General features: G+C 42.3%; 1 protein-coding gene across 1 annotated transcript in view; it reads right to left on the minus strand.

Annotated features, from left to right (window-relative positions):
• The window catches only part of SERGEF (secretion regulating guanine nucleotide exchange factor), a 286,373-nt gene that overhangs the window by 83,793 nt on the left and 179,509 nt on the right, over positions 1-23,071 (minus strand). Inside the window, exon 10 of the mRNA XM_049781050.1 lies at positions 7,380-7,416. Coding sequence (XP_049637007.1) covers positions 7,380-7,416 — 37 coding nt within the window. The remainder of the gene's footprint in view (positions 1-7,379; positions 7,417-23,071) is intronic.

Genomic DNA, 23,071 nt, shown 5'->3' on the forward strand with positions numbered 1-23,071 from the left:
TTCAATAAAGAAAAGATGAACTGGGTCCACTGTTTATGAAAAATAGGTTAATTAATTAGCATTTTGAACTAGATGCCTCATTAAATTTTGCAAAAAAAAAAAAAAGATCTTTTAAATGGTCTGGTAGTGTTCTTTTTTTTTTTTTTTTTTTTTTTGGTTTTTGGGTCACACCCAGCAGAGCTCAGGGGTTACTCCAGGCTCTATGCTCAGAAATCGCCCCTAGCAGGCACAGGGGACCACATGGGATGCCGGGATTCAAACCACAGTCCTTCTGCATGAAAGGCAACTGCCTTACCTCCATGCTATCTCTCCAGCCCCGGTAGTGTTCTTTTATACAATTATTTTATAAAGGATTTCAGGCTTAAATATAAAAGGCAAAATAATAAAACTTCAAAAAGGAAAAACATATGTTCATGACCTTGAAATAGGCCAATAAAAACTTAAAATAAAACATTAAAAGATCAAATTATAAAAGAAAAAACTGATTGTTAGTGGGAATTTAAATCAGTACAACTATTTTGGAAAACTATTGAGCACTATCTACTAATGGACATAAGACATCAAAACCCAACTTAGTTTCTCTCGCAATAAAAACAAAATGCATTATGTTCACTAAAAGGAACCTAACAACGTAAGATTCTCACAGCAGCTTTATTACGATCTTTAAACTGAAGACTATCCTAATATTTACTAATAGTTAAGTGAGTAAACAAGTTGTGATGTCTTCACAATGTGGAATATTACTAACCAACACATTCAGTGGCCTCAGGGATCAAACTCACAACCTTGTACTTGTAAGGCAGAAGCTTGAGTACTATTTCATCTTCCAGTCCCCAAATGGATAATTCTTAGGGACATAATAAGAATCAAAAAAGCTAAGCACCAAAGAGTACATACTACATGACATCATTTATATGAACTTCAAGTGTAGGCAAAACTCATGTGGAGACAGAAATCACAACAGAGATTACCTCTGGGGCAGAAAAATATTCACTGAAAGGAGAAGGGCAAAAGGAATTCTTCTGGAGGTCTTGCTCTGGGTGAAAGGGCCTTAAGTACAGACTGAGATTAAAATATCATCAAACACTGGGGCCAGAGAGATAGCATGGAGGTAATAGTTTGCCTTGCATGCAGAAGGTCGGTGGTTTGAATCCCGGCATCCCATATGGTCCCCTGAGCCTGCTAGGAGTGATTTTTGAGCCTAGAGCCAGGAGTAACCTCTGAGTGCTGCCGGGTGTGACCCAAAACCCCGCCCCCCAAAAATCATCAAACAGAAGCCATTAACATTTGTGCATTTTACTTCAATTCTAAGAGTCAAATTAAACTGTTACAAGAGGTTTTTCACCTATCAGGTTGGAAAAATTTCAAGTTTCTTAACACACTATTATGAAGACTGCAGAACTAGACTCTAGAACATTGCTGGTGGGAGTAGAAAATGGTCTGATAACTCTGGAGGCCTATTTTGCAGCATTCTGCAAAATAACAAATAAATACATTACCTCTCTGATAGAATGCTTTAATTTTTAGGAATTTATCCTACAAACTACAATCTCCCACACATGAAATAAAACATACACTCAGTTATTTACTACTGCTGGAATATAAACTACTGAAAATCACCTACATGCCTACAAAAAGGGTACTGGTTAGTGAACTAAATTGTGGTGCATGGGTACACTGGAATATAATGTTGCTCTAATATTTTACACCTAATAATATATTTAATATATTATACTATATATAATAATTTTATATCGATATGGAAACAACTCATGAGAAAATAATTGAAAGAAAAAATTATATACTAAATACATATATAGGTATTATCACTTATGTAAAAGAGATAAAAATATTTAGTCGTATTTATTTATTTGTTTGTTTTGACCTTTGAGTCCTACTCAGAGATGTTTGGGAGCTACTCCTGGCTCTCTGCTCAGGGACTACGTAGTGCTGGAATCAAAACTAAGCCTCCTGTATGCAAAGCATGTACTAAAGCCTGTTCCACACTCTCCCTGGCCTCTCTTAGGCTTCATTTACAAACATAAAAAGAAAGTAAAGGGATACAGAGTAAACTAATAAAAAACATTAGCTGCACACATAGTGGAAGGATTATAGGAAATGTGGCAGCTGGGAAAGATGGTGGAAGGTCCTTTTTCTTTTAAGTCTTTTGCCTTTTAAGTAAGCTGAATCGCAGACATGCATTCATTTTTCAAATTTTAAATAAGTAAATTAAAAAAATTAAGAACAAATCAGCAATGGAAGGGGTAGAAAAATCCTAAAAAGGTTTTTTTTCCCAAAACAGTGTCATCAATGTCATGATCTTCTCTGGTTATTATGCAGAAAACTGCCTAAAGTAATGCATCAGAGGTTTCGGTTGGATATGCAGAGAACTTTCCAACATGAGAGGAATCAAATATTAGAGATGTAATCACCTTCTTTGATGACCTTCAGAGTAAGCCAGGCTGTCCACAGTCTGCAGGAAGGCTGTGTAGGGTGAAGACCATAGGGCTTAAGGATGTGTCACAGATTCCTCATGACACTGTGACCTGAGAGAGGCAAACCAATGAACCTGTCTCATCTTCCCTCAGCAACAGGAGTAAAAGTAGTGGCGATGAGAAGTGAATGGCACAGCACAGATGAAGTACCTACACTTTGCCTGACATTGTGTGGGGTCAAACAATTTTGTCCCAGCATTGAAACCCTTGACAAAAAAGACTATTTCTATCGAATTCTCACGACCCTGCTTGATAGGATTTCAGGCCACGTCCAGATGTTATACCACACATATTACAATGGTACAGAGGTTCAACAGCTAAAAAATCTTTAGCAAATAATAATTTTAAAAAATCCTAGCATAGATTATAGCTCCAATTTGGTAAAAGAACTGGCGGCTCTGTGGGAGAAGGAGGAGGAGAAGGAGGTGGAGAAGGAACCACATTCTTCTGCCAAATATCTAACACTTTAACAATGCCTGTCTGGCGAGCTCCGGGTAAGGGGCACCAATAAAATCCTTTCCAAGGGCCTGTGTAGAGGAGTGAGAAAGGAAATGGATCAGCTTTTTATTTTTTTACAATTTTTCTCTGCAGGAAGGGAAGGCTGAACAACTGCACATCAGGAAAGAAGGCAAACAAATTGCCCATTCAAGCCAAAATAAGCTGCTCCTAGGGGAAGCAAATCAGCTGGAGCCAATTCAATCCAACATAGAGGTGAAGGCCCTAAAGACAGGGCTGGGCCCTAAGAGCATGAGCAGGTGGGTGGGAGGGAGGGTCCTTTGGAGCAAGGAGTAACCACATGCCCTTGCCTCATCTCTGCTACGCTCAGCCAAGACCCATGAGGAGAGCTGAGCAGCTAGCACTGTTAGAGATAGAGGGGAACCTGGGTAGGAGGGAGGAAGGGAGGGAGGAAGGAAGGAAGGGAGGAAGGAAGGGAGGGAGGGAGGGAGGGAGGGAGGGAGGGAGGGAAGGAAGGAAGGAAGGAAGGAAGGAAGGGAGGAAGGGAGGGAGGAAGGAAGGAAGGAAGGAAGGAAGGAAGGAAGGAAGGAAGGAAGGAAGGAAGGAAGGAAGGAAGGAAGGAAGGAAGGAAGGAAGGAAAAAAAACTAGGCAACGTGCCAAATGAGTGCACACCTGCTAAGCACCTATGAGGTGGCTGGCATTAAGCAGGTACCTAAGCCAATAGTCTGAGGGCCCTACTTCCCACCACTGATTCTGCGCATCTCTGCACAGCTCCAGCGGGTCTTTGTTCGTTAAAATAAGTGGCACCTGCTCACCATCCTACCTTGCCCTGGTGTGTATGGTGCCCATACAGAACATGGTAAAAGAAACTTCACTGGAAAACTAAGAAAACATCAAAAGAAATTGCCAAAAATCAACAACTTGGAAGAGAGAGAGAGAGACAGAGACAAGGACCATGAGAGACAGAGAGAGAGAGAGAGAGAGAGAGAGAGAGAGAGAGAGAGAGAGAGAGAGAGAGAGAGAGAGAGAGAGAGAGAGAGAGAGAGAGAGAGAGAGAGAGAGAAGTAAGTTCTGGTTTCTGACAAAACCTAAAAAGTGGCTGCTGTGGGGCCTTCCTCAAACTCAACCCAGCAGCTAGGGAGACAATAGGTTGCTGAAGCTGACCTAAAACCCACCAAATGAGCATTGACTGTTTCTGGGTCCAATGAAATGTCTAGATCTGGGGTCTGCAGGCTCCAGTCTACATTCCCATCTGTAGATGAGCTCATTCCCACAAGGCCCTCAGACCTGAAAGGGAATTTCCTCTTGTTCTTCTGAGAGCCCTATCCCAAGCTGCCATACAACTGTGATCTGTCTTCTTTATGGCCTCCTTTGAAAGCAGCAACAAATATTTCTCTAGCCTGTACTAACAGAGCACTATTCTTAGCATTCCTCATAATAAGCCTACACAGCCAAGAAAGCAACCTAGATGAGGGGATCAAGAAGCAAGACAGTACACGCTACCTGACACAGAAGTCATGCAGCTCCTAGGGAGGAGGAGCAAGAGCTGAATCTGACCTGAATGTTCCCTTCACCATGACTGCCCTGGGCCCAAAGTGGGGTGCAGCCCAACACAATGTTTGAGTCAGGCTGTCAGCTCAGCTGTAGGTAGTCTCAGTGTTGGGCTCTATATCTTTTCTTTGTGGAGCTGTGCCCACTACCTAGGACAGAGCAGGCCCTTGGCTATGCTCAGGCCACCGATTTCATCTCCCTGCCCACTTGAACGGGATGCTGCTATATCTGAGCTCAGTTCTATTCAGTTCTAGTCTAGCCCAGAACCATTTCTGCACTTGTACAGCACCTGTAGGAAGGAGATGGAAAAGCAGAGAAATAGCCAAGACAGCAATGGTGGAGAGGTTGTAGCGAAAAGCCAGTTCTGAGAACCCAGCACTAAGCTGACAGGAACTCCACTCCCTCCAGCTCATCTCCCTCATGCTGGCCTCTTGCCAGGGCAAACAGGCAGCCTTCTGCTGCTTCTTCCTGCACAGCTGGCACCCCACAGGGCACCACAGAGGCCTCATTCCTCCAGGGGGTAAGGGGATGACAGGGGTCTCTGCTCCCAGCTCACATGCAGCAGAGAGGTAGGGGCAGAGCCTGAGACTGGGATCCCACATGCTGACTCTTGAGTATCTACCAGCCAGTGAGGCAAGCTCCAGGCACTGGGAAAAGGCAGAAAACAGCCAATATGCCCTTGGGAGTTCACAGTAAGTCCTGATCTCCTGCTTATCCCAAACCTTTGGGTGACACTAAGTATACCTTTCCAGAATGGCATCCTTTTTCTCAGTCACAAAGAAGATAAACTTTATTAGAAACTGATGCTGATGCGCTGGAGTGAGCCCGAGATCTGGAGAGATTGTTTAGCAGGTAAGGCATTTTCCTTGCATGTGGCCAAACCTGGTTTGTTCCCAGGCACTGCTAGATGTGACCCTTGAATAAAGAGCCAGTAAGTATTAAGTCCTGAGTACCAACCAGTGTGTTCCAAAACAAAACAACCAAAAAACAAAAAAGAGAAAGTGATCCTGGGAAAAAATTCTCCTCTCTCCCTATTCTGACCAAGGAGGATGACAAACAAAAAGGTGTGTATGTTATTCCTTATGTGACCCTCATATAGCAATTTAAAAAAAAAATACTATTCCATGGATCCCATACACCAATCCTGGAGAGTGGGAATATTTTGGAGGGAGAGTAATCAGGGCTGATGCCAGCCTGGCCTGTGCCTCTGACAGACACACAGAGAAGTGCCCCAAGTTACCTAATAGTTCTCTGCCCCCTCCTTCATCAGTTTTGTTCTTTTACCTATTTAGATTCCAGGACATCTTCTTGTTTGTGCTAGTCCCAAAGGAAGTAAATCTTTCCTGTGGTAACATCCTTGGATTCCCTGAATAGCTTCCCTTAATTAGCCCTGGGCAGGAGCAGTTCCGGGAAAAAGATGTGGTCCTGTAACAGAGCTTGCAGGCTTGCCACTATGCGTTCTCCCTCGCTTTCTGATTCTAGCAGCTCGGACTCTCCAGCCTGTTCTAGGTAGGTAGGCAGGCAACCTACCCCCCACTGTGGTTCTGCAACCTGTGCGCACACCTGTGTTAGAGCTGCAGAGTGGTCTTCCAAGTGCTGCCTCCCCAGGCAGTTAAGCCAGTCTAATGCAGTTTAGAAAGGAGTGTGTGAATCTCCTCTGAGGGACAGGCATAGCTCTGAAAATAGGCAGGTAAGGCAAACATAGGAGACTTGCCCTTGACAAATTTAGACTGAGATAGCGAAGTGGACAGGACCAGATACCACAAACACAGAGTAGATGGTGTGGGTATTATAAGAGCCCTAAAATATGAGAGATTGAGAGCAGAATGTAGGTCAGTAATAGAGCACTTGTCTTGCATGTCTGAGGGCCTGGGTTCAATCCCTGGTATAGAAAAAAAAAATAACCACCAAAACAAAGAAATGTCAGAGGCTGAGCAAACCATATTTCTGCTTTACTCCTCTTCCATCTTGCAAATGGAAGAAGAAAAGCCAAGAGGAGGTCATTATTTGAACTAACGGTATCAGAAAAATAACAATGAGCATTTCTAAATTCATCACTAGTCATTAAGCACTGTTCTTCTTGCTTTACATATACTTATTCAGTGAACCTTAATAACCCTTTGAGGTAGGTGCCATTGCTCTTCCATTTTATTTTATCATGTAAATTAATTTGTTGGGCAGTCAGTCACTTCACTATTTTCCCTTTAATCCCTTCTGACATGAATCTACTACCTGGTAGATTCTAGATGGCTTCGTGAAGCAAGTGTTCAAAAGCCTGGTTATGAAAACAGTGAACTTGGTTATCCAGAGATAAATTAGGGGAAAAAACTCAATTAATCAAAGGTTTCACTTCAACTAAGAGTTCCTGAATGCCACAAATAGAAGGCAGTGAGGAGAGCCCCACACTTCCTAAGAGAGTCAACAAAGAACTGGGTGCAAGGTCATTTATCAAGGAATCAGGAGCAAACCAGTTCTCTATCCTTTTTCTATCAAATTTCCTTCACTTGATGACCCCAGCTTGTTAGAGCTTTCAGATCTTCAAATGCCACTTCCTGAGACAACTTACAAAGATCTTTCATGAGTGAATTAAAACTTTTAGAAATGGAGTCTTCTAGTAAATCCTTGGTCAATCAAAGCTCTTTTATGTCCCAGAACAGTCCCCAAACACACACACCCACACATCCCTCACCAGCAACCCTAGTCATACACATGCATTCTTGCCAGCAATCCCAGTTACACACACATACACATATCTTCACCAGTAACCCTACACACAAACACACAACCTACTCGCCAACAATCATAGTCAATCAAGAGTCTTCTCCAATTATAGGAATTTAAGAACAAATAAGGAAATTAATAAAATGTTTACTTACCAATCACTGCCAGATTATGCTCTGAGCCACAAGAGACCTGTAAAAGAAAGAAACAAGTTCTATAAGAGAAAGAAAATGTATGGCTATAAACAATATAACTTGTGATCACAATTATCTTTTTATCATACCAACATCCATGTTGGGTAAATTTCAGTAAATGAAAGGAAAGTTCCACCATTTAGAAAAGCTAAAACTGTAGTTACAACATACAACTGAATATAAAAAGAGGAGAAAAGGGAAACGAGGATGCCGGTGGCGAGAAATGTGTACTGGTAAAAGGATGGGAGTGGGCATTATATAGACTAAAAATAAATCATGAACAACTTTGCAACTATCTCACAGTAACTCAATTTTTCAATTTATTTAAAGAAGAGAGAGAGAAAGAGAGAAACTGAATGATATGGACTAGAAATATGCCAAATGCTAAAATATTTGTTTTTAAGCAATGGTATCAAAAGTGATTTTCAAAAATCCTTTCTACTTTATTTTTGTATTTTTCAAACTTCCTATAAGGATATTATAAAATGGGGCCGGGTAGGTGGCGCTGGAGGTAAGGTGTCTGCCTTGCAAGCGCTAGCCAAGGAAGGACCGCGGTTCGATCCCCCGGTGTCCCATATGGTCCCCCCAAGCCAGGGGCGATTTCTGAGCACATAGCCAGGAGTAACCCCTGAGCGTCAAACGGGTGTGACCCAAAAATCAAAAAAAAAAAAAAAAAAAAAGGATATTATAAAATGCAAATATAAAAACACACAAAGTACAGCTTTTGGAATCTAAAATAAAAAGTTCATCAGCAGGGCCCGGAGAGATAGCACAGCGGTGTTTGCCTTGCAAGCAGCCGATCCAGGACCAAAGATGGTTGGTTCGAATCCCGGTGTCCCATATGGTCCCCCGTGCCTGCCAGGAGCTATTTCTGAGCAGTCAGCCATGAGTAACCCCTGAGCACCGCCGGGTGTGGCCCAAAAACCAAAAAAAAAAAAAAAAAAAAGTTCATCAGCAAACTTTTCTGTAGTGATACCTGACTTTTCCTCATCGTCTCACTCTCCCTTCTAGTCAGCCACACATATTAGCAGCAATTCTAAGAACACAACATGCTCTTCCAAACCTCTTTAGCTAACTAAATTCCTCTCTTAGAATGTCTTCCTCCACTGCCTATTCAGAAAACTTTTATGTGTCCTTTGATATTTCTCTGAGCATCCACTGACATGGGATTGTTGTTGCTTCCAGGCTGACAAACAACTTTCTTCATGAAGCAACTTGGATGTGCCTCCCTAGAAGTAACTATCTTGTTACCTTTTACATTGTTTATTGTCTCAGAAGACTGCATGTGCTTTGAGAACATTGTGGTGTCTCATTCACTCACATACTTGCATATAGCATCAGGCCTGGGTCTCAGGTAGCATTTGCTAAATTAAGGTGTGATTAAAAGGATGGAGTACGGGGCCGGCGAGGTGGCGCTAGAGGTAAGGTGTCTGCCTTGCAAGCGCTAGCCAAGGAAGGACCGTGGTTTGATCCCCTGGAGTCCCATGTGGTCCCCTCAAGCCAGGGGCAATTTCTGAGCGCTTAACCAGGAGTAACCCCTGAGCATCAAACGGGTGTGGCCTGAAAAAAAAATGATGAAGTACATAAAAGAGTAAATGCCTCACACATAAGACAATTGTTTGAGGTTCCAGACCCATTGTTTCTACCAGTGAGCAATGCTTCTGGCCTTTCGATCTCTGCATGTTCCCACTGCTACCAGGAGAGGTGGCTGGGAATATAAAAGCATCAGCAACTCCCCAGGAACCAATAAAAGAAACTATAGACTCTGGAGAAACATCCTCTGATCTTTCCCAGGGTGCTCACTTTAGCTCCTGGCAAGAGCAAGATTTCAGATACCCAGAAAATGCCAATGCAAGAAGGGCCCTGGAGAACATCTGGTCCAATATGTTCTGTACTATGAAGAAATCCCTGAGGCTTGGGAAGAGAAATTTTGCCATGGGTGCCAGAGCAAGTATACATCAAACCTAAGACTCCAGCCAATTCTTTTCCTTCCTTCCTTCCTTCCTTCCTTCCTTCCTTCCTTCCTTCCTTCCTTCCTTCCTTCCTTCCTTCCTTCCTTCCTTCCTTCCTTCCTTCCTTCCTTCCTTCCTTCCTTCCTTCCTTCCTTCCTTCTCTTTCTTAGAACAGCATGATTTACAAAGTTAATCAGAGTTGAATTTTAGGCAATATTATGTCCCAGCACCAATCCCACTACCAGTGTTAACTTCTTTCCACCAATGTCCCCAGGTTCCCTCCCACCCCCAAGCCTGCCTCTTTAACACAACATTTTTCAAGTTTGGTTGTTGTGGTTCAGATTTCCTGTCCTCAGTATTGTTGACTTAGTCATCATCAATGTACCTAAGGCATTTGAACCCTGACCTCCATTGCATCCTATCCACCTCTTCTTATCTTCTCCATTTCTTTCCTTCTCTGTCCTTTCTTAGAAATGATACTCAGGGGCTAGTGAGACAGTATAGCAGAGAAGGTACTCACCATACATGATCCTGACTCAGGCTGATCCCCAGGTCCCCCAAGCCCTGCCAAGAGTGCAAAGCCAGTAGGAGTAACCTATGAGCATTGCCAGGTGTGACCCCCCAAAAAAAACGAAAACTAAAAGAAGTGATATTCAAAAGCAAGTATAGACCCCTGACAGGACTCACCGGACCAATAACATGTTGATAAATTAGAGGCCTTCGGAGTTTTCCTTCCTTCCTCTTAGGGGCAGTGTTCCAGAAGCCTTCACACTTAGGTGGACTCCCTCACAGCAGTGTGGAAAAAGCATCCAGATAAATCTTTCCAGATTGTTTAGTCTCTGGGCTCCCTTTAGACAGGCTCTCTGTCAGTTTTACCACATCTCTGTGGGCCTTCCACACAGCACAAGTTCATTATATGCTTCCTGGTTAAACCGAGGCAGGCTCCCCTAGGTACTGTTATATGAAGCTGCTTAGATGGGAGGGGGGGTAAGGGGGGGGGGAGAACTGCAGCAAAGGCAGCCTCTATCAATGAGGGAAAGCTTATGTAAACTGTGGTGGTGCTATCTGATGGGCTGTTACATCTTCGAAAATGATGCTCATGATAATGGGAGACTACTCAATGTGACTAGAAAAGCTGCCTAAAATTATGTATGTAACACGATATATAATATAATATGTACAGTATATAATATAATGAATATATAATAAAACATGGCTTAGAGACTAGGGGAGGGGTCGGAGAGATAGCTCAAAGTGGAGGTTAATTCAAAACTAACAAGGAGAGAGCTCAAGACAGATAGTATGAAGTTTGATTCCCAGCAATCCACAGCCCACCAACACAGTAAGATGTGTGCCTGGAGGCTCCCAGCACCAGAGCCCCGAGAATGAAAACAGTAAGTCCCTATCATCAGGATGAGCATCTCCAGGATAGTGTCCCCCACAATCTCCACCAAGGGATTCCTAAACACTGCTAAAGATGGCCCCTATGGAAAAAATAAAGAAAGGAGATATGATGGAATGTAATAGTGGTTGACTCTGAGTTAGGTATGAGGTACATATTGTGAGATTTTTCCTTTGGTTTATTCTATGCTCAGATGATATAATATTCTTACTAAAAATTATGTAACAATCTACTCCTCACTAGAATTGGGATGATCTTGGATTGTTATAAAATAAATATTTTATCAAATATGCTATGTTACAGAGTAGTTAGGATAAAATGTAGAAAGCATCATTGCTATATTATAAAGGTAAATTGCATAATGGTTGTAGGATATAGGAGTTTTGGTTTCTATTCCCCGTTGTCCCAATATCTTATGACTGGATGGCAGCACTGGTAGAGGATAGCAGTGAGAAAATAATTAAATAATTAAAATAAAAAAATAATTAAAATAATTAAATAAAATAATTAAAGCCACCATTAACTGAGGACTCATATACATCAAGTCTTAGGCCAAGGCACTCTAAAACATTAGTACATTTTGGGACTGGAGAGATAGTATAGTGGGGTAGGGCACTTGCCATCCATGTAGCCAACCTGGGATTTTGCATCCCATGTTTTATGCCCCCCAAAATAAAAAAATAAAACATGATTATATTTTAATGGGCATTAACAGTCTCTTCAAAATTGATTTGACTTGGCTCATTTTAGAGATAAGAAAACTGAGATTTGGGCATATTAGCTTACTCTGAGATAAATGGTAGTAACAGAGCAAAAAGCCCGGGTATGCCTGATCCCCAACCTCCTATTCTGGAGACAGATAAATTGCTATCTTTGTTTTTACATGTATATACACACATCTACAGATATTTGGCTTTACAAAATGTTGATCAAGAAAGGGTCGCCTTTGCCTGCCTGCCCTTATCTGTGGGGCTTCAGACTACAGAGCTGACCAACCTGGACCAACAAGAACCAAGGGCTTCCATAAACCAGCTGCTAACAAGTGCCAATATTAGACAGCAGATGCTGCTTTGAATTTGTGAGTGAGACAGTGATGAATGGATTTTGTCAAGGCCATGTGGAGCTTGAAGCACCAAGCTCCCCATTGCTGCTTGCTAGCTGTGTATTGGCATAGAAGTCAAGAGCCTGAACACCATGGGCACAAAAATCCCAGAGCTACATTCCTTCAACAAGATTGTATCAATGACCATTTGCTTCATATTGCTTCTGTCAGCATCCACCCACTGCTCAGCTGCAGGAAGCATTTGAGAAAAGTCAGTTCATAGTGGCAGAGTGTCCAGGAGAAAGCAACCAGGGATTTCTTCTATCCTCCTCATCCTGGCTCTGAGATTTTGGACAAGGTACTTAACCTCTTAGCCTCAGTGTTCTCAGGAGTGGAAGGAAAAACAGACTGTCCTATCTGCTTTACAGGACACAGACAGTACAAATGATCATTCACTGCTCACCTCTCCCCTTCTCTACATACAAACCTGACTAGGGCCTGCCAGAGTGTAAGAGCCTTCCATGTCTTCCCAGCAGAGAACAGATGAAGAGCAAAGTCTAAACTACACAACACAGGGCCATAGCAATACACAGAGGGCAGGGTTCTTGCCCTACAAACAGCTGACCTAGGTTCATTCCATGGAATCTAATAAGGTCTCCCAAGCTCATCAGAGATCATTCCTAAGTGCAGAGTCAGGAGCAATCCCTGAACATCATTGGATATGGCCTATAAGCCAAAATTAAATAAATAAACTACACAATATGGTTGGCATGGTCCTGTGTACATTTCCAGCTCATTTCATTCTTGTGTGACTTATGTATCCTCAACCTTGAATAACATATTTTTTCTTTCTGTGTCCCATTTTTTCTAGAAACATCAGAAGATTCCAGGCTGTTAGCCTTGACTAAAACTTCTGTTCTCTCAACATTGACCTCACTAGCTCCTTTAAAATGGCTCCAGTCAGCATCACTACCAGAGAAAGCCTGACTGGCCAAGGTACAGCCAGCTGCTCCCTCCTGGCTGCTCCCACAGCACAATGTATCATGGCCCTACTCACAAAAGAGCTGATGGCCCTACTAAAATGAGCTGTCTATTTATGAGCTGCACATGTGTTAAGTATCCTTGTCTTGAAGACATCCAAGCCCAGCAATATCTCAAGCCCAGCAGCCCAAGGGCAAGGAACAGGAGAGGTGGGGAGTACCAAGTGGGCATACAGAAATAAAATGATTCTTATATCTGCCCCCTCTGTAAAGAAAAATTCTACTTTTAAAAAAATGATTGACACAATAATGAAATGTTGGTTCTTGTTGGTATAGGTAATGCCCCAAAGTTTTCAACTTTGTGTTACATAATAAACCTGAATTAAAAAAGAAAAGAAATGTTTCTGAAAGAAACATACCTCTATGACCACTCTAGCCTGTCTGAAGACAGGCCCTGAGATGCAGAGCAGGAATACTATGGCATTGCAACAGTAAGTGCAGATATGACTGGGCATCAGAAATACAACAGGGTGCAGTGCTTCTGAAATAGTGGGGCTTGCCCCCCTAGGGGGCGCACAAGACTCCACAAGGGGGCGTGCTTGACCTCGGCAAACACTGTCATAACAAGCTAAGCCCCATATTTATGTCTCTGTATGTCTCTGGAGCTGAGAGTTGCTGTGTCCTGCTTCAAGCCTTGCTTCGAAAAGCTATGCACTGCAAAACGTGCTCATTGTAGCCATTGATCCAGACATCACCTCTGATTAAAAAATCAGCTCAAATTATTTTTATATTTTTGTTTTGCATATTAAAGTTTATTTTCCAAAAAATAAAGATATTTATTTTTTATAATATATTTATTTAAATATCTTGATTACAAATATGATTGTGATTAGGTTTCAGTCATGTAAAGAACAGCCCCCTTTACCAGTGTAACATTCCCACCACCAATGTCCCAAATCTCCCTCCAACCCACCCTACCCCCACCTGTACTCTAGACAGGCTTTCCAGTTCCCTCATTCATTCACATGGTTATGGTAGTTCTCAGTGTAGTTATTTCTATAACTGCACTCACCACTCCTTGTGGTGAACTTCATGAAGTGAGCTGGAAGTTCCAACCATCCTCTCATTGTCTCAGGATTGTTGCAAAAATGACTTTTATTTTTCTTAAAACCCATAGATGAGAGACTATTCTGCGTCTATCTCTCTCCCTCTGACTTATTTCACTCAGCATGATAGATTCCATGTACATCCATGCTTAGTAAAATTTCATGACTTCATCTCTCCTGACGGCTGCATAATATTCCATTGTGTATATGTACCACAGTTTCTTTAGCCATTTGTCTGTTGAAGGGCATCTTGGTTGTTTCCAGAGCCTGGCTATTGTGAATAGTGCTGCAATAAATATAGGTGTGAGGATGGGATTTTTCTATTGTATTCTAGTGTTCCTAGGGTATATCCCTAGGAGTGGAATAGCTGGGTCGAATGGGAGCTCAATTTCCAGTTTTTGGAGGAATCTCCATATCGCTTTACATAGAGGTTGGACTAGATGGCATTCCCACCAGCAGTGGATAAGAGTTCCTTTCTCTCCATATCCCCGCCAGCACTGAATGTTCTCGTTCTTTGTGATGTGTGCCAATCTCTGTGGTGTGAGATGGTATCTCATTGTTGTTTTGATTTGCATCTCCCTGATGATTAGTGATGTGGAGCATTTTTTCATGTGCCTTTTGGCCATTTGTATTTCTTCTTTGTCAAAGTGTCTGTTCATTTCTTCTCCCCATATTTTGATGGGATTAGATGTTTTTTTCTTGTAAAGTTCTGTCAGTGTCCTGTATATTTTGGAGATTAGCCCCTTATTTGATGGGTATTGGGTGAATAGTTTCTCCCACTCAGTGGGTGGCTCTTGTATCCTGGGCACTATTTCTTTTGAGGTGCAGAAGCTTCTCAGCTTAATGTATTCCCATCTGTTTATCTCTGCTTCCACTTGTTTGGCAAGTGCAGTTTCCTCCTTGAAGATACCTTTACTCTCAATGTCATGGAGTGTTTTTACCTACGTGTTGTTCTATATACCTTATGGTATAGGTCTGACATCAAGGTCCTTAATCCATTTGGATTTTACCTTCATACAAGGTGTTAACTGGGGGTCTATGTTCACTTTTTTGCAAGTGGCTAACCAGTTCTGCCAGCACCACTTGTTGAAGAGGTTTTCACTGCTCCACTTAGGATTTCTTGCTCCTTTGTCAAAAATTCAGTAATTGTATGTCTGAGGGGCAATGTCTGAGAACTCAAGCCTATTCCTCTGATCTGAAGGTCTGTCTTTATTCTAATACCATGCTGTTTTGATAACTATTGCTTTATAGTACAGTTTAAAGTTGGGGAAAGTAATGCCTCCCATATTCCTTTTCCCTAGGAGTGCTTTAGCTATTCAAGGGTGTTTATTGTTCCAGATGAACTTCATAAGTGTTTGATCCACTTCTTTGAAGAACATCATGGGTATTTTTAAGGGGATAGCATTAAATCTGTATAATGCTTTGGGGAGTATTGCCATTTTAATGATGTTAATCCTGCCAATCCATGAGCAGGGTATGTGTTTCCATTTCCGTGTGTCCTCTCTTATTTCTTGGAGCAGGGCTTTATAGTTTTTTTGTATAGATCCTTCACGTCTTTGGTCAAGTTGACTCCAAGATATTTGAGTTTGTGTGGTACTAATGTGAATGGGATTGCCTTCTCTTTTTTTTTTTTTTTTTGTTTTTTTTGGTTTTTTTGGATCACACCCGGCGGTGCTCAGAGGTTACTCCTGGCTGTCTGCTCAGAAATAGCTCCTGGCAGGCACAGGGGACCATATGGGACACCGGGATTCGAACCAACCACCTTTGGTCCTGGATCGGCTGCTTGCAAGGCAAATGCCACTGTGCTATCTCTCCGGGCCCCTGGGATTGCCTTCCTAACGTCCATCTCTTCCCTATCATTATTGGTGTATAAAAAGGGCATTGATTTCTGTGTGTTAATTTTGTAGCCTGTCATATATGCATCTATTGTTTCTAGAAGCTTTTTAGTAGTCTTTAGGATTTTCTAAGTAGAGTATCATGTCATCTGCAAACAGTGAGAGCTTGACTTCTTCCTTCCCTATCTGGATTACCTTGATATCTTTTTCTTGCCTGATCGCTTTAGCAAGTACTTCCAGTACTATGTTGAAGAGGAGTGGCGAGAGAGGACAGTCTTATCTTGTACCAGAATTTCGAGGAAAGGCTTTTAGTTTTTCTCCATTGAGTATAATATTTGCCACTGGCTTGTGGTAGATGGCTTCAACTAGATTGAGAAAGGTTCCTTTCATTCCCATCTTGCTCAGAGTTTTGATCAAGAATGGGTGTTGGACCTCATCAAATGCTTTCTCTGCATCTATTGTTATGATCATGTGATTTTTATTTTTCTTGTTGTTGATGTTTTGTATTATGTTGATAGATTTACGGATGTTAAACCATCCTTGCATTTCTGGGATGAAACCAACTTGGTCTTAGTGTATGGTCTTGATGATGCATTGGATCCTATTTGCCAGGATTTTTTGAAGATCTTTGCATCTGCATTCATCAGGGATATTGGTCTCTAATTTTCTTTTTTGGCAGCATCTCTGTCTGGTTTTGGTATCAAGGTAATGTTGGCTTCATAAAAGCTGTTTGGGAATGTTCCTGTTTTTTCAATTTCATGGAAGAGCCTGGCTAGGATTGGTACTATCTCCTCTTGAAAGGTTTGAAAGAATTCATTAGGAAATCCACCTGGGCCTGGCTTTTCTTTTTAGGCAGATGTTTGATTACCATTTCAATTTCCTCCATAGTGATGGAGGTTTTTAGATATGCTACACCCTCCTTAACCGTGGAAAGTTATAAGTGTCCAGGAATTTATCCATTTCTTCTAGGTTCTCATGTTTAGTAGCATAAAGTTTCTCAAAGTAGTCTTTGATTACCCTTTGGATCTCTGCGATATCTGTCGTGATCTCCCCTTTTTCATTTCTAATACGGGTTATCAGGTTTCTCTCTCTCTCTTTCTTTGTGAATTTTGCCAATGGTCTATCAAAGAATTTTTTCAAAGAATCAACTTCTGCTTTCGTTGATCTTTTGGATTGTTTTTTGGGTTTCCACTTCATTGATTTTTGCTTTCAGTTTTGTTATTTCCTTCTGACTCCCTATTTTTGGTTCCTTTTGTTGGTCATTTTCTAATTTTGTGAGCTGCATCATTAAGTTACTCAGGTATGCCACTTCTTCCTTCCTGATGCATGCTTGCAAAGCTATAATTTTTCCTCTCAGAACCGCTTTTGCTGTGTCCCATAGATTCTGGCAGTTTGTGTCTTCATTATCATTTGTTTCCAGGAAAGTTTTGATTTCCTTTTTTATTTCATCCTGGACCCACTGGTTGTTTAGTAGCAGGCTGTTTAATTTCCAATTGTTGAAGTTTTTCTTCTGTGTCCCTTTGTAGTTCACATCTAATTTCAGAGCCTTGTGGTCAGCAAAGGTAGCCTGCAGGATTTCTATCCTCTTGATTTTATGAAGGTATGTTTTATGTGTCAGCATGTGGTCTATCCTGGAGAATGACCCATGTACATTGGAGAAGAATGTGTATTCAGGTTTTTTGGGGTGGAATGTCCTATATATGTCTACTAGTCCTTTTTGTTTCATTTCTCTTTTCAGGGCTAGTATGTTTTTGTTGGGTTTCAGTCTGGTTGACCTATCAAGTGTTGACAGGGCTGTGTTGAGGTCTCTCACAATTATTGTGTTATTATTGATGTCTTCTTTGAGATTTGTCAATAATTGTATTAGATAATTTGCTGGTCTCTCATTGGGTGCATATATGTTTAAAAGTCTGATTTCTTCCTGTTGCACATATCCGTTGATCAGTACAAAGTGTCCATCTTTGTCCCTTACCACTTTTCTGAGTATAACGTTGGTGTCATCAGATATTAATATGGCCACCCCAGCTTTTTTAAGGGTGCTGTTTGCTTGGATGATTTTTCTCCAGCCTTTAATTTTGAGTTTATGTTTGTTCTGATTATTAAGGTGTGTTTCTTGTAGGCAGCAGAAGGCTGGATTCATCTTTTTGATCCATTTTGCCACTCTGTGTCTTTTAATTGGTGAATTTAGTCCATTGACATTGAGGGAGATGATTGTCATAGAATTTAATGTCACGTTTGTATATAAGTTTGGTGTGTTTGTTGGTCTCTCTTGTCTTAAAGTAGACCTTTCAGTTTTTCCTTTAAGGCTGGTTTTTCATCTGTGAAGTTTCTGAGCTATTGTTTATCCATGAAGCTATGTATCCTTCCTTCAAACCTGAATGTGAGTCAAGCTGATACAGTATTCTCGGTGAGGCATTCATTTCATTCAGTCTTGTCACAATATCCCACCACTGTCTTCTGGCCTTGACAGTTTCTTGTGACATGTCTGCTATAAGTCTTAAGGATACTCCTTTGAATGTAATTTCCCTTTTTGATCTTGCTGCTTTCAGTATTCTATCTCTATCTGTGGGATTTGTCATTGTAACGAGGAAGTGTCTTGGGGTGTTTTTCTTCGGGTCTCTTTTAGATGGTAACCTTCGGGCATGCAGGATTTGATTGCATGTATTCTTTAACTCTGGGAGTATCTCTTTGATGATGTCTTTGACAGTTGATTCTTCCTGGAGATCTCCTACCTGGGCCTCTGGAACTCCAATGATTCTTATGTTGTTTCTGTTGAGTTTATCAAATATTTCTATTTTCATCTGTTCGCATTCCATGAGTACTTTTTTCCATTGCCTGATCGTTTGTCTTAAGGTTCTTTTCCAATTTCTTCTGTTGTGTTGAGTTTTTCTGCATCTCATCTTCCAGTACTGATTCTCTCCTCAGCTGCTGTTACCCAGCTGGCGAGGCCATCCATTGAGGTTTTCAGTTGAGCTACAGTGTTTTTCCGATCTTTTGAAATCAGTTTGGAATTTTCTGATTTCTGTCTTTGTGTTCTGTTCAGATCGATCTATGCTTTCTCTGAGTTCTACAAAAATCTTCCATATTTCTATTTTAAGTTTCTCATCCGAGAGGTTAATCAGATGGTTGGAATTTTTTAGGTTATTGAGCTATCATCTTCATTCTCTGTGCATGGTGTTTGCCTGCGAGGTTTCCCCATTGTCATGCTTGTAGTGTGATTTTTTCTGTGTGTTATGGTGGGGTTTATTGGTTAGAAAGAGTGTGTGGCCACAAAGTGGAGCGGCTGAGCTCTTCTGCGGCCTCTAGATGACAGTTTTTGGGGGTGGGGTGTGCTTCCTAGGCCTCTGAGGAGAGCTTCAAGTATTCAGGGAAGACAGACAAGCAAAGCAAAGAGTTCCCTTCAAATCCTCAGGGTCATCCAAGGCACAGCAGTAGGGTGGAGCCAGCCAAGATCTCTGTAGTAGGCAGGATCAACGGCAGGAATGCTGATGAAAAATAGTTTCAGGTGGCTGGAAACACCATGGCCCAAGATGGCTTCTGCGCTCTTCTGACACCCAGCAGAAACCAGCAGAAATCAGTGTGTGTACGTCCTGATCCACCTCTGAAGCAGGTAGGATCACCAGCAGGAACGTTGATGAAATCCAATCTCAGGCAGTTGGAAACACCATGGCCCAAGATGGCTTCTGCGTCCTTCTGACTCCTGACAGAAATCAGCAGGAATCAGTATGTGTACGTCCCGACCCACCTCTGAAGCAGGCCAGATTAAAGTTTTTTAATAAAGATATTATTTACAGTCACGTGAGGGGAACACGCGAAAAATGTTTTCTTCTTCCTAGGGGGGCATGACAGAAAATAATTGAGAAGCACTGACTAAACTGATAGTACAAGTAAGGCACTTATTTGCCTTGCACACAGTTGACCCAAGTTTGATCCCATATAGTCCCCCCATGCTTCTCCAAGTAGTGATTACTGAGTTCAGTGAGGAATAAACTCTGAGCACCACCAGGTGTGACCTCCTTCCCCCTACCCGGTCCCCCCCCCCACCAAAAAAAAGAAATACAGAATGGTTGTCCCAGGAATCCAGCATAAAGCACAGCAGGCTGCAATTACACAATGGACAAAGGGTTTCTAGCTGCCAGGCTGGGAACCTTCAAGTGAATGGGAAGTAAGAGTTAAGAGCAAAGGTGGCCTTCCTGACCAGTGCTGCTCAGAAGGGCTTGCTCCAACAGCAATCTTAGCCTCTGAAAACAACTGTCAGATGTCAAGCAGATCAGCTTTCCCAGCAACATTCTGGTCAGACTAGATGCCTTCTTTTCTGCCATCCATGTTTGTAAAGGGAGTCAAAATGCCCCCTGCATCCCACTAAATGCAACTGTGTGTGAATCAGCAGGGGTAGCAGATGAGGCAGTAACGGGTTAAATGAATACATAAGTGAAAATTAATGTGAAAATACTTGCCAAATGTGAATGAAGGAGAGCAGTACATTAGTTCTCGGCGAAACACTCTCACCATTTCTAGAAACACTTGACTGGCCCTCACTGAATACTTAACACCAGGCACTGGCTTAGCTGCTTTGTCTGTATCGTCTCATTTTGAATGCACACTGCACCTAAGGGATAGATTCTTTTTGTTACAGCCACTTCACAAATGAGGCCACTGTGAAGTAAAGGAACTTGTTCGATGTCTTACTGCTACTGGAGAGGCGATTTTTGGGGATCTTGCATTCCTACATAGCCCTTGCTTCTCCCAACCTTCTTAACACTTCCTTTGCCCATAGGGATGGAAGAAACCCTCCCACACAGTTCCTGCCACTGGCAACCTTGTTATCAAAGGATCGGGATAAAACACTGGGAAAACCTTCCACAAGATCTTCCTAGACCAGAGTGACCTATCAGGAAGCTCCAGCAAGACAATTGGGGCATGGAAAAGGAGGGGGAGGGAAGGTGATGAAAATGGCTATGAAAATGACAATGGCTTTCTCTGCCACTCTCTCTGTGGATAATATCATCTGATGGAAAACTAACTCCACCAGACAACTCACTCTGCAAAGAAGAGAGCCCGGAGCCACAACAGGGGGAGAGTGTAGTGCTGGTGGGTTGGCTCTGAGTCACCAAGGAGAGGAAGCCAGGGTAAGGTCAGTCCTGCATCATCGACCTGAAAATCCCTCATCTTTGGCAGAATGCCCAGGGCAGCCCTGAGACCACCAGGACATTAAGCAGTTCCTGGCGCAAGCTGATTGGCTCTCATCCCTACCCAATGGGCCTGGGAACGCAAGATGTTATGGCAACAAGGCAAACCTGTGAGGCCATTCACTAGTGACTAGAGGATTTATTTGTTCGCTGAGTTTGAGTGTAGGGCTGGGATTCCCTTTCTCTACAATGCAGTCCTTGGCAGGCAGAAGTTCTTGCCAGCCAGAGGCAGGAGGCTGTGGGAAGGGAAGGGGAAGAATGGAAGAGAGGGGAAATGAGGGAAACTGGAAGGGAGGGGAGGGGAAATAAGAGAAGGGGAGGGGAGGGGAAAAGAGGGAAGAGAAGGGGAGGAGAAGGATAGAGAAGGGAGAAGGATGGGAAATGAAATGAGGGGAGGGGAGGAGAGAGGCAAGGGAGGAGAAGGGTAGAGAAGGGGAAAAATGAAAGGAGGGGAGGAGAGGGGAAAGGAGATGGGAGAAAGGAAAGGGGAAGGGAGGGGAAGAAAGGGAAGGGGAGAAAAGGGAAGGGTGTGGTGAGAAAGGAACCCAGTTTATTAGTTTCTGTTACAGTCATCCAAACAACATTTTGCATTCAAATTTAGGGGTACAAACAGAATTTTTAATCCAGTTAAATAAAAACAAACATGTTTTGCAGAAAAACTAGACCTGTCTACCTACAGTTTACTTCTCAGCTCAGAAATGGCCCCAAATGAGTACTTTCAGGAATGGGGACAGGCCGAGACCCTTGGCAGTGGCATTCACATCCACAACCACTGCCACAACTGAGACTCAATATCACGAATATCACCATTAATCTCTGCATAGACACTTAACTGACAAAAATTCCAGATATGCCAGTTTGGGAAATGAAAACTCTGGAATCTTCTCAGAATGAAGATGGGCAAACTCTTCCCACCCCTTCATACTTCCAGAAGTCTCAGCAGCCACGCTCATATCCAATAGCCACCACCAGGTCAACCACTGGCCCAAATCCACAGATCCTGGAATTCATGGAACACATGACGACAACGCAGCCTCATGACACCTCCAAATCCTCAATATTGACACTCCACTAGGAACACACCAAATTAAATGTGAAGGTAGCATAGAAGCCACCTGAGCACAACCAAAACCACTAACACAGAATGCCCAACTAGCAACAAATAGCTTAATAACCCTTCCAACAACGACTTAAAGACCCCATTGTGAGATGTAACAATTTTCACAAATTTTCTGTTAATGAAGTTTTTTGATAATCCCATTGCCTTTAGTTGTAACAAAGCAATATAACAAAACAGAGTAAATTATTTTGTGCCTGCCAAGGGGACAGGCCTTGGGTGGGTGGGAAACTGGGGTCAGTGGTGGAGAGAATGTTACAATGGTGATGAGACTGGTCTGGTGTTGGAATACCAGGGGATCATATGGGATGCCAAAGATAGATCCTAGGTTGACTGCATGCAAAGCAAATGCCCTACCTGCTGTGCTATCACTCCAGCCCTACAATTTGAGATGTGTTAAGAGCCATGAGTTGATTAAACTTTCTGTTGTGTCATATTATAATCTGTTTTTAGAAAAATTGTTACACATAGTCTCAAAGCCTCCTAATCTCTTATCATACTTGATTCCTCACTCTATTTAAACCCTCTAACCAATTGATCAAGTCTCTGTCCTGGAAAAGCTCTTGTACCTTTACTGAAGTCATTCTCCTATCTCCATACCATTCTAGATCCAACGACAAAACCCACTGCCTTGAAGAAGAGCCCCAGATCATTTCTGCCCCTGGGAGATGTGTCTTCTCACAAATCCTATCACCAGCCCTTGGCTAATAGTCTGCTCTTATCATATCTGCTTTAGACTGTTAATCATTTGGGCATGGTTGTAAACCATCTCTCCCCAGTTAGTATTTGGAACTAGAGAGAACTCAAGTTATTCAATCAAAATGTCTAGATTTGAATCATGTTTCTACCAGTTCCTAAACATGTGACTTTGAGCCATTCTCTAGAAGCCTCTCTTTCCATTTTCTTTAAAATGGGATCTTTGGGTCAGAGTGATGGTTAAGTGGGTTGGGTTCTTGTCTGGCACATGGCTGAAGTCTGTTCAACTTCCAACACTCCATATGGTCCCCCAAGCACTGCCAGGAGTGATCCC

This window comes from Suncus etruscus, chromosome 9 (genome assembly GCF_024139225.1).
Source record: "Suncus etruscus isolate mSunEtr1 chromosome 9, mSunEtr1.pri.cur, whole genome shotgun sequence".
In the NCBI taxonomy this organism is placed as follows: domain Eukaryota; kingdom Metazoa; phylum Chordata; class Mammalia; order Eulipotyphla; family Soricidae; genus Suncus; species Suncus etruscus.